Raw genomic sequence first — 11,846 nt, 5'->3', positions numbered from 1 at the left:
ATGCACTAGGGGCAATAAAGGGGGGGCCCGGAAAACAAAGTGGGACAACAGTGGGAGTAAAGAGGATGGGGTGGCACAGTTATAATCAGGAGAGAAGTGCGCTTATGTATTTAAATGAGGAAGCGTCAGAGGAGACTCCTGTGTGTTTTATTTTGTTCGTTGGTGTCTTCAGTGGCAAAAAAATCGCAAATCCTATCACTAACAGCCGCACCCACACCAGTAATCTCTTTAGCAGGTTACAAAATTAGCAGTTTTTCATATATATAGATATGTATATATATTTATATTTTACTTAATTATCCGTGTCCTGTAGGCGTGGACTCATTCTTATAGCTGATGATTATTACACCTATTACAGAAACAAAAGTAGTGAAGTGAGCAGACTCTGTAAAACACTGAATGTGTGTTCTATTCTCTTTGAGGTGAAACCCTCATTTGTCAGGTTTTTTAAACCAAAGTCTACCTAGCTTAAATGTGACATTACGATGCCAAGACCCTCAACTACAGCACTGGGCTGTGTTGATGGCTTCCCACCATGCCCCTCCTCATTCCTGCCAAAAAACAAGTTATGAAAGTCTTCTTCATCTGGAAAACTGTTTGAAATAAACATAGAAAACCACTGACGGGAGGCTGAACTTGAATTTCCCCAGAAAGATCCCCCAAACCCCGCTCTGGCCACTCTCTGCGATATGAGTGAGGGGCATCTTGTGGCAGAAATCTTGACACTTTGCGCAAAATTTCCATCGTGACGCCGCCATTAGGTAACACAAGGGCTAGGGTTCCGACATATAGACCAGCCTTAGAAGAAACATCGACTGTGAGAAGGGATTGTGCAGTTAACACATGGACATTGACATCAACCTACAGTTCGACATTATTAGGGACATCAGGTGTGAGATGGGGCTGTGCATGTACCAAGGTCCCCTATAGACTGACATTACAAGGGACACCAAGTGTGAGAAAATGGACTGTACAAGTAACAGGGGCAGATGCCCCTACGCCACGAAAGTGCTAAGTAGGACCAAACTGAGGCTCAGACAGAAAATACAATGTGCCTCACTCTATTGACCCTTCCAGCCACGGTCACCGCAAACGTAAGTCAAGCATTAATACCTTTGCTGTTGCATCCTCTGGAGAAATAAACTTGCAGTTTCTGACTGAACATCCTTAACTTGTAGCACAGCACTGCCTCAAATGGTTAGTCTGGCCCACAGAAGAATGGGGAATGACCCACTTAATCTCCAAGTTCTGGGAAGCCTCGAGTGTAAGACTCAGACAAGCATGGAATACAAAAGTTCCTGGAGAGGAAAGCTGAAAATGCCCAGAGCAGACACTGGTGCTTCAGTGAAAAGAAACTTTCAGGGAACCATTGCCAATATCCCCGTTGGCAATTGGAGCTAGACGACTTACCGAAGTTAACTGGATGAGCTTGCGCTGAGGGATCCAAACATAAGGAGGCACTTAGCATCATCCTTCATGCTATGATCCTTGTTATTTGGACAGGGTCTCAGATGTCCATCCATGTATTTCAGAAGACATTTTACTGTTGTTGCAAAAGGAGAGTGAGTTGGTTTGATGATGGCCAAGGAACTAGGAGTGTTTGATTTATCGGTGGCTCTAAAATATTTGTCCTGCATTTATAGAATGATACACATCTTATGTTTGGTGAGAGCATGTGCAGTATTTTTGTAGTATTTTTTTACTCTTTCCTTCAAACCCACCTCTATTTTAGCAACGGATTACTTCCTCTCCTACCTTCAAAGTACACTTCCATCAAACACCATCTACTGATGGTTTGCATTGCATGACAATCTCAGAAGTAATAATCTAAAATTGAATGGTAAAGTGATGAGGTACTTGGAAAAATGAAGACGAGCTTACAGCCATTGGAAAAAACTCGATATCTCAGTGGGAGGCAGAGTGGAGTGGTATTTAGAAGACAGACATTGCCAAAGAATTAGCAAGAGGCAGGTCAAAAATTCTGATGATTTGGGTGAAGAAGCAAAGGCAATGTTAGAGTGGCAAAGAAACGCGGCTCAGAGCACAAGAGTCAGGTAAAAGAGATAGGTTCCAATGGGTGCTTCGAAGGTGAGGTTCGCTGACTTTCATTCTGTGAAGGAGTGTCCCTGTCATGCCTTTAACTGAAACGGCACTTTTACCATTAAACTACTGCCCGATAAACTTAGATCGCAAGTGGGGGAAAGTTTGTGCTGCTTGATTTTATAATGGGGATGTTTTGGGACATCATTTAGAGCGCCACAAGGCTTGCAGTGAGGATATAGAAATGCACAGACTGCTTATTCACGGTGGGCCATGACACCATTTTTCATGAAAGACAGGTCATGGGACCTTCTGTTTGTAGAGAACGTGTTCGTAAGGCCGGAGAGCACACAGGCTGGGGCAAAGCAACCAGATTCAAGGGAATGGGTGTCAGATCAAAATATCTCATGTTTGAGTCCAAATGTAGTCGCTTTCTCAGTAGAAAGGGGCTATCTGGCAATCTCCTTCAGAAACACCAACGCTGTTATGGTCCTTGTTGCACAGCTACAGCCAAGTATCCACAATAGGAAAGCCTGGTTTAAGGGATGTGCAATCAAGGAGGCTGATGTCTGCACCTCCATAGCCTGCAGAGGCATGCTTCCGCCATCAATTGCTGCAAATGATGGCAGAAAGGGGAAGGGGACAGTGACCAAGGCCAAAAACAACAAACTGAGCTGGTGGATGAGCAGGGGACAAAGCAGAAAGGGGAGAAATACCTTCTAGGTATGAGTACTTGCATAACTCATGTGAGATTAACCTTGTAGGTGGCAGACCCGAGGGTCTAAGTGAAGGTGAAATGGAGAAGCCATGAAAGATAAGAATGCTTCTGAGAACAGGATGAGATGAAGGATTTTGAGAAACACCACATGGACATTAAAAACAATTGCTATCCACAATGTTCTTCTACCAATTGGATGTTCAGTCAAGTTAACAATATTCACTGCATAATTCCTAAGCATCTTGCATAATTAGGAAACAAGAGCTATCATTTTAAATCTCATCGCCTGCTCCTCAGAAAAAATAATAGATTATATTCCGACATCTACCAAAATCTCTCCCACCAAACACAAGACTGCACTAGATGCACATTTTGAGCTGTGCTGATGTGACGTGACACAACCAGACATTTTCCTACTTGTGGAGGTAACAAAAAATAATTTCCAATGGTGGATGCGATGCAGGGTTCGTTCCTCCTCTCTCGTTCTGTCTTGTTTGCAGACCCGAATTATCTTCATTGAAAATGAAGAGTTCTACCTCCCCTCTCAGTTCTTGATGTCACCCCATTTATTTACAATTTCTCTTCTTAATTTCATTTCATTGCATCTGGTTGTTGAATTGCGGTTTCCCCCCTCGTCGCAGATATTGCATCTGGTTTCTCCTCCTTGATACCTTCATCAAAAGGCCCAGGATGTTGTATGGTGACGTATCAGCTTGATTATATTACAAAGAGATGTGTATTTTGTTTTCTTTTCTGTACTGTGTGAAGATCTCGTCAGAGGAACCAGGACTGGAATAGAAGAGATAAAAACAAGCTCCATGAAACAAAACAGTCATTTTGGGATTTCTGAACTGACAGAAAGCTCTCCAAACCAATGCAGTCAAAAGCAACAGAATCTAGAGTCTGAGCCATAGAAGATTAGCAGAATAAAAGGTTATAGGCATGCTTGTGGTACAGGCAAAAAAATGAAATGACACAGCGGTCAATACTCCACTAAGGAGAATACATTTTAATTTATATGAGATCATATCTGAAGGGAAAACATGTCTCAAATGAAAGAGAACACTTTATTGCCAGAGTCAGTTATTTACTATCACACCAGCTTTTACATTCTTTGTTCTTCTTCCAAACGTGTCAAAAGATTCTTCAGACCTACTAGAAACCCACATCTCCCTTACAATATCCAGATTGCCATCACTTGATAGAGCTGCTACCTCGGGACACACAAAGGAAGCAAAGGAGATTTAAAATTCCCATGATTCTGCTTGAGGCTCACTACTCCACCTTCAATTCTCCACAGCTTTCATTCAAAGATCCACCTCAAGCTGCTTTGAACTTCCTGAACTACTTCGCTTGGTGCCTTGATCACCTCCTGGACTCCCATTTCCATTTTCTTACTGGTCATACTGCTTGACTTTACTGTTTTTTCCTCTCCTAGCACTTGCTGCCATCCGGTCTTTGAACAAAGCTCAGTCTCCGATGAACCCTTTTGACACCAACATTTTCTTTTGGGCTTCTTCTGCCCCCAAATATCTGTCCTTTCTGCTTCTCGTTTTTTCAACACTCTCTCTCTCCACTTCTCTTCTCGGCAGCGTTGTCATTATTTTTGATGACTGCTTGTCTTCTGCTATTAACACCCCTCTCCTTTTCTGTGATACACCTATTTTCCAACTTTTCAAAATGTGTGTACTAAAGTCCCATACATGGCTCTGGACAGTATGCAGCTCTTTCTTTTTTTATTTTCCTGTAGTCTCGGTTTGTTTTTTACTACAAATATGACAATTGTACAAGATAAGTTCATGGTCTGAAAACCCAGATCACTGTTCTGAAGATAAGGGGACACCTGAAGCGCACCCCTGTTTAGGAGAGTGACTAATGCCCTCTCTATCCAGGTTTGTGAGACATAGGTGAGAGCAATGACTTTAGTGAACTAAGTCCTTTTTACCTCACCCTTAAAGTGGGAGATGTCAACAACCTCTACTGTTTAATGTTCTGCCAGCCTCACTTAACTGTGATCTTTCACTATGCATGGAAGGTGCATGTGCACGGTATGTGTGGTACAGGGGGAGTGTCAAACCTGCGTGCGTATCTGGCTTGGTGTGTGAATAGTGATACAAAATGGCAGGGTGACTGCTGAAGAGAGCAAGCACTTGAACATTCCTTTTCTTCCCTTGAGTTTCTCTGTAGGAGGGACGCAGTATATGTGGTTAGGGTCAGTTTCTCTCCTTCAAGGTTTGCTTCCTTTTTCCCAGTCAGTGCACTATTAGTATTACCACATCCTCCTGTTTGTAACAGTGTGATGAATGGGCTGTCTGTTCTGACTAAACACAAATAGTTGGACAGCTGGAACTATCCCATGTAAGAATCTAAATGTCCAGGTCTCTAGCGTGAGGTGAACATCGGGTGGCAATGAACAATCCGTCTGGATGTACCCTCAAAATTCAAAAGAGGCACCCGAGCTGATTGGTCAGTTTTGGGGATAAGTATTTCAACTCTAGTATGGCTGAGAAGATTGTTGTATTCGAGGGCTACGGTCTCTGATGACTAGCTCCCCATCAAGCTGGGAACAGAACATGTATCCAGATTCCTCCAAGGATATGTGAACTGGCTTGAAGGATGGAGACTTGCCTAGTATGGAAAAGGATTGCTAGAGTCTGCCCTGCGCAGGAGAGCCTGCCTAGAAGGAGCCTAGAAGCCCAATTATAGATAGGGATCACTTTTCTTGTTTGCAGCACAGCAAACCTTCAAGCAGATGCGCCGGGTGTAAACAGGAAAAGCCCGCACATGTAGAATGTGCTACCCTAATGGCAGCCGCGAACTTGGCTGCATTCAAGAGAAACAAGGAGCAGCTGTTTAAAAGCTGCTCCATGTTTCTGTGCAGGAGGCAACCAGCCTGCACCTTTAAGAGGGGCGAGAGATCCCCTTGCAGGCGGGTAAAGTGAGTGACTGCACCCACCTGCAACCCCTTTCCCTCCTCCAGAGGGCTGCCATCAGGGGGCGCACTGAAAGTGCGCTACCTTTTAAGAGGCTCAGTGAGCCTCTTGACAGTTTCTTTGCCTCTGCGTCGCATCTATAATACAGCGTGGGCGCAGAGGGAAAGGGATTTCTTCATTTGCATGGTGCTATGCCTCCATGCAAATAAGGGAATGCCCTCTTTAGAAAGTGCTGGTGCTATATGAGTGCCAGCGCTTTCAGTATTACAGAAGGGGCCGCAGACGTAATACCAACGGGCCCAGGGGCGCGCAAAGCGGGTGCACATGCCCGTTGCTCCGCAGGGGCATGTTCTGTAATACGGCTCCAAGAGTCCAGCTGCTTGAAGGCCTCTTCAGATCTGCATGTGGTCTGTGTCATTTCTTACAAGAAGAGTTCACCAAGTTGCAGTGCATGACAGGATGTACAATATGAAATCTACACTGACTGAGGACCAGGGGGAGGATCAACGCCTGCAGGAAAGGTGTGGTCAGCCCACTGTATACTCTAGACCCAACTGGTGTTACCTAATCAACTTGAAGAGACTTAGCTATTGAACTTGGTTAAATAAGTGTATCCAAATATGTGCAGTTTTCGCAGAGTTATACGCTCTTCAAATCCTGCTCATGTGAAGGGGCTTTGTATTTTTAACTTTGCGACAAAACCTATTAACAGGGGCTAAGCATTGTTAACATTATTGAACAAATTACTTACCTTTGATAACACCTTATCTGGTGGAGACTCCATCTTGCTGCAGATTCCTTACCTCAGAATTTTCTCAGGTGTCAGACTGGATCCAGAAATGTTTGATAAGCAGTACTCCTGCGTGCCGTTAGGTGGCATCGTTGGGCACTCTCATGGCGTCGTCCTCACTGGAAGTGACATGTGTGGTGCATATATAGGTGGCTCCCAAGCGTGTTGACATCAATTTCTTTCTGTGACTCTACATGCCAGAAGCACAGAGCCACAAACAACACTGACCACAAGGCATTGAACTAGGGTCCTTAAAAGGTGAACAACCTTTTACTCTGAAATCCGTACGCACAGCGGGGAGGATGGGAGAGTCGGTACGGAATCTGCACCTAGACCGAGTCTCTACCATATAAGGCATTACCAAAGGTAAGTAACTTGTTCACCTGGCAGAGACTTATAACCGCAGATACCTTACTTTAGTATAGATACCCAAGCAATACCTCCTGGAGGTGGGGCTGCAATAAGGATTAGACTATAAAGTCCTGTAGGACTGGACGGGCAAAGTGACCATCTCGCCAGACCTGACTGTCCAGGCAGTAGCCTTCGAAACTCCAGCGTGAAAAGCTGCTGACATTGCATATTTTCAAGAGAGGCAAACAGATCAAGCCATGTTTCACCTCATTCTTGGGAGATCTTGAGCCACCTCTGGATGAAGATGCCAATTGTGATCCATTAGGCATTGACGGCTGAGTTTGTCTGCTCTTGCATTCATAGAGCCCACCAAGTGTTGAATCACCAGGGATATGCCTTGGTGTTCCTGTCACATCCAGAGGTGCAGTGCCTCTTGACAAAGAGTCAATGGCCCTACCATGCCCTGTTTGTTCATTGCAATAACACATGGCGGTGGTGTTGTACGTGAGCACCTGTACCAGCATTCCCCTGATTGAAGAAAGAAAGGCCTTCAATGCCTACAGGATCACTCAAAAACTCCAACAAGTTGATGTGGAGTCTAGATTACACCAGAGACGTGAGTCCTCTGACCTCTCGCAGACAGCTGTCCAATGAGTCCAGACAGTTCGCCATATTCTGAAGGTGGGAGGCAACTGCCTAGGCGAGCCCGCCTTCAACAGCCAATAGTCGAGGTACGGAATGACTGAAATCCCTGACCTCTACAGATGAGCTGCGATTACTGCCACCTATTCTGTTGACACCCGAGGGGCACTAATAAGGCCAAAGGGGTGCACAGCAAACTGAAAGTGCTCTTTGTTGACAGTGAACACCTGTTAGGAAAGCAGGACAGTGATGTGAAAATATGCATCCTGTACTTCCAGCGATACCATCCAGTCTATTGGGTCTAGGGCAGACAGGACTAGCACAAGCGTTTTAAATTTCTCTTTTTTCAGGATGAGCTTGAGAAGATGCAGGTCTAGAATCGAACAGCCTCAGTCCTTCTTTGGCACCAGAAAGTAGCGGGACAAGCAACCATGACCTACTTCTGATGCCAGTACCTTCTCTATAGCTCCCTGGTCAGAAGAGCTAACAACTCCTGACATAGTAAGGAGAGGTAGTCCTGTCAGCTTGTCGTACGTAGGTGGCATGAGTTTGTGGTCACAAAGGGGAGGGAGTAGCACCTTTGGTGAGCTGCAAAACTCAATGGTTGGATAACCTCCAGTGGTGCAGGTGATGGCGTATTCTGCCTCCCATTGGATGCCATGATGCCCAGAGGGCAAGCTAAAGGGTTTCAAAGGTTGCAGCTGCCGGGGGTTGGTGTGTGTGGGGGGAGGGGGGGGGGGTGTTGGACTGGCTTGACCTCTGGCTTCCTGTCCCACATGGTCCTTGGGAACTGAGTTCTCAGGCATGAAAAGATTGTGTGGTTGGCTGGACTGGGTTGCTGTGCATGTAAAGATGTGCTTGGAAGCCCTTCCCGTTGCCACTACCAGGGAGGAAGGTGGACTGGGGTAGGCGAGGGGCCATGGAAAGACCCAAGAATCTGGCTGTAGCTCTGCAGGCCTTAAAGCACTCTAGTGCTGATCCCAACGTCTCTCCAAACAACTGGGAGCCATCAAAGGGCATGCCCATGAGTGAGCTTAGACATCCCCCTAAAAGCGATTGGTTTTCAACTGGGCATGACGTCTAATGGCCACCGATAATGAAATCGCTCTACCCAATGAGCCTGTTGTGAACTTGATCGCATCCCTTCCATCAGCAATTACTTGATAGAGTATGTCTCGAACCTCCTTCCAGACCATGGGCAGCACTTGTGTAACCGAATTCCAGATCATATGGATGTAATGGCCCAAGAGGTGTTGACCAACCGTAGTGTCAGGCTGGTGGAAGAGAACATTCTCTTCCCAAAGGTATCCAGACTTTTGGATTCCATATACGGTGGAGTGGAAGGAAATGGGCGGGGTTAAGTTTTGAGGTGGAGGCTTGGACCACCAAACTCTTTAGGGTGGGGTACTGGGTGAGGAAACTAGGATCCCCTGAGGCAGGGCGATGGTGACAGGAAATTGTCCAATGCACAGGAGCAAGTGTGAAGGGCTTAGACCAGATCCTGAGTAGGGTGTCAGTAAGGACTTCATTGTATGAGACTAACAGTTATGTGGGGGAAACTCCAGGCTGAGGCACCTCGGTCAAGAAGTTTGTCTTGAATGCCACTGAGGGTGGAGTAAGGTCCAGGACCTCAGTTGGCCCCTGCACCACCACTGCAAATGAGGCACCGTCCTCCGTAGCCACAGTAGGGGGAGAGACCAGGTCAGTGCCCTGGGGAGATGTCCAGTCCACTGGCATCTCCCACATCTTCATACCAGATGTCCTGGGGATATTATAAGGGCTGATATCCATAAGGGTTCATAGATGCCTCCCAATGATCTCCTAATCTAGACCTGTGATATGAATAAGGTACTGGCTCCGATATAGGGCGTCTTCCCCCAGTCGGCACTGGTACCAGCTTTGGACGACGCACGTCCGACTCCGTATCAGAGTCGGAAATGATGATGGTAGCGGTGCCACTGCTGGCCATTGGTGGCGCCCGCACTAGAGCTGGTGCCAGGGAAGGTTGAGGTCGCTCAACCAGCACTGCTCCCAATCCGTTAATAGATCCTTGGGGCCCTACTGGTGCCGAGAGACAAACCTGCCGGAAGAAGAACAGATGGGCCCTTTCCGGACCAGTGGTGCCCAAGGGCACTCCTGAGGGATCAGACCTCCCACAAATGAGGTGCGTGACCTCATAAAATTCCTTGAGTTGGGCTGGGGTTGCGAAATTCGGGGAGGTGCAGAGACGGCCTAGGTGCGGGCTCCACCGCAGAGCTAGGCCTCAACTGCTGACAGCCATTTGACCCCTTCGAAGACTTCTGAGGAAGTAGAAGACCTCTTCGACTTATTTTTTCTGTGAGACTTACCCAAAGACTTGGAGTGGGACAGCGATCACCAGGTCTGACTTTGCGAGTGATCTCAGGACCTTCCTCGCAACAAGATCTGGCATTGGGCAGCGAGGAGCTTGAGGGGCCGCTCCCTCAGCAACTTAGGGTGCATGGTGCACCAGTCCTCGCATGCCTTGGTGTCGTGGTCTCAAGACATCAGAGACAAACCAAAAGGGGGTTAGTCACCGACATCTGTCGATGACAGGCACTGTATGGCTTAAAACCTGTCTTTCTTGTGGACATCTTTCACACCAGTAGACAAAGTCTAAAAAATCTTCGACAAAGGGTTGAAAAAAGCTCAGTCAAAAAGTGACGGGTAGCTCTTCTCCACCTCTGCATTGACTGGCACGGAAAGAATTTAACTGATATTTATAGACACCACACATGTCACTTCTGGAGTGGGCAATGCTGATGACACCACACACAGCTGAACGCCCCATACAGGAGCAAAGGTGTACTATTCACCAAAATTGTGCGGATTCAGTCTGGCGCATGGGGAATATTCTGAGATAAGAGAAAGACGTTTTCACATAGAACTCTAATTCAGGACAGGCTAGAGAGGTCTAGCTTCCCTTCTGTACATTTGTAATTTAAGTGTGGTATTTAGCTACAGCTGCATGAACATACTTCTTTATCAAGGCAAAGGCACCAACTAAATCATGGTATTATTTAGGGATAATAGTATATCTGCTGAATTCCGTGTTTCTATTGTCAACCACATGAAGGCTGCTGTTTGCTGTGTGATCGATGACTGCTTGTGAAATTTGTTGTATACCAGTACTAGTTGCAGGACTGTACTGGAGTCAAAAGACACTTGTGGGGTATGATCTTTTGACTGAAAACATCGCATCTTCTCATCTAATTTCGACTGACGGGTTGGGGTCAATCCTTCTTAGCTTTCCAGTGCTTATGCAATGGGTACAGGACTCCATGCAGAACCAGCCTCTTAACCGAGATCATGAACGATTCTAAAACTTGGAGCAGGACGTATGCTTCTACTTCTTCTTATGTTCAGAAATGTAGGTAGAGTTTCTCTTCCCAGATAGCCTTCAGGTGATGAGGACACATTTATCTCAGTCGTAACCGGAGCCCAAGGACACATGTTGTGTGGGTCTATGATCAACCTCTGTGTCTTGCTTGAATCATGCTAAATTTGGTGAAGATGTAATCGTTAGCACACTGTGGAAGAAATCTGTCAGGAAACCAACAAAGTTGGGAGCACAGTTTGGAATGTGTGTCAAGGCATTTCAAAAGAAAAGAACTGACGTCAACCAGCAGGGTTGGAGTTTTTTGCGATTCTGTTCTAAAACTTTTTGGGCAGTACAGAGTCACCAGGTTGTCACAAGACACCCCCTGTCAATGTCCAGGAACACTGCAAAAAAAATTATCTGGATCCAGTCTGGCGCCTGTGGATAATGTAAAGCGGAGGAATCCGATGTTATAAATATTTTAAAAAGTGTCTTGCGCTGAAACTATTGTTTCCTTCTCTAAAAGGTAATTTAAATACAACTCCCCAGAGTCCTCAAAAAATTGCTGTTCAAGTGATAGATGATTTTTTGAAATATTCTTTTCTTTTCTTACTCGATCTCCACTTGCTTTTTGATAACAATTGTGTACACTTCAAATGTCATTTTCTTTCTAATGCATTAAGTCTTTCCACATTTTGGTCACCCTTTTAGTTGGTGTCCTCTATCATTGCACTGTTACTCTATGAGCATCTATTAAACCTTTTCTTTGCTGTACTGCTTCACCTGCCTCCGATCTTGTGTTTTGCTCCTTTGCGCATGTGCACCCTTCTGTTGCTATTTACTTGCGTTTAATGATTGTCTGTGTCTCACACACCCTTTGTTCTTTCCTCTAGATTTAAACCATTTTGAGTTCCATATGTGTTTGACCTTTTCTGAATTTATTTTCAATTGGCCTTTTTATTTGTGCTTACTGTTAGGCAGTCCTTGGCTAAAAGGTCTATTGAAGCTCCCAATAAATAATACATTTCTCACAAT

At 45.6% G+C, this 11,846-nt stretch overlaps 1 protein-coding gene across 30 annotated transcripts in view; it reads right to left on the bottom strand.

Moving 5' to 3' along the window:
• Positions 1–533: 533 nt before the first annotated feature.
• Positions 534–11,846, bottom strand: part of NFIX (nuclear factor I X) — a 1,679,708-nt gene continuing 1,668,395 nt past the window's right edge. For 13 of the 30 annotated variants that reach the window (XM_086962266.1, XM_086962273.1, XM_086962248.1 and 10 more), the window contains one exon: positions 3,398–3,547. In XM_086962266.1, the coding sequence (XP_086818392.1) occupies positions 3,533–3,547 (15 nt within the window). In that variant the 3' untranslated portion in view covers positions 3,398–3,532. Of the gene's footprint in view, positions 3,548–11,846 lie in introns of all 30 variants that reach the window. The other 17 variants (XM_086962361.1, XM_086962319.1, XM_086962335.1 and 14 more) reach the window with 8 other exon arrangements.

Source organism: Lissotriton vulgaris, chromosome 1_1, assembly GCF_964263255.1.
Source record: "Lissotriton vulgaris chromosome 1_1, aLisVul1.2, whole genome shotgun sequence".
Taxonomy (NCBI): domain Eukaryota; kingdom Metazoa; phylum Chordata; class Amphibia; order Caudata; family Salamandridae; genus Lissotriton; species Lissotriton vulgaris.
Note: the sequence above shows the minus strand (reverse complement) of the source record. Positions and strands in the feature narration are given on the sequence as shown.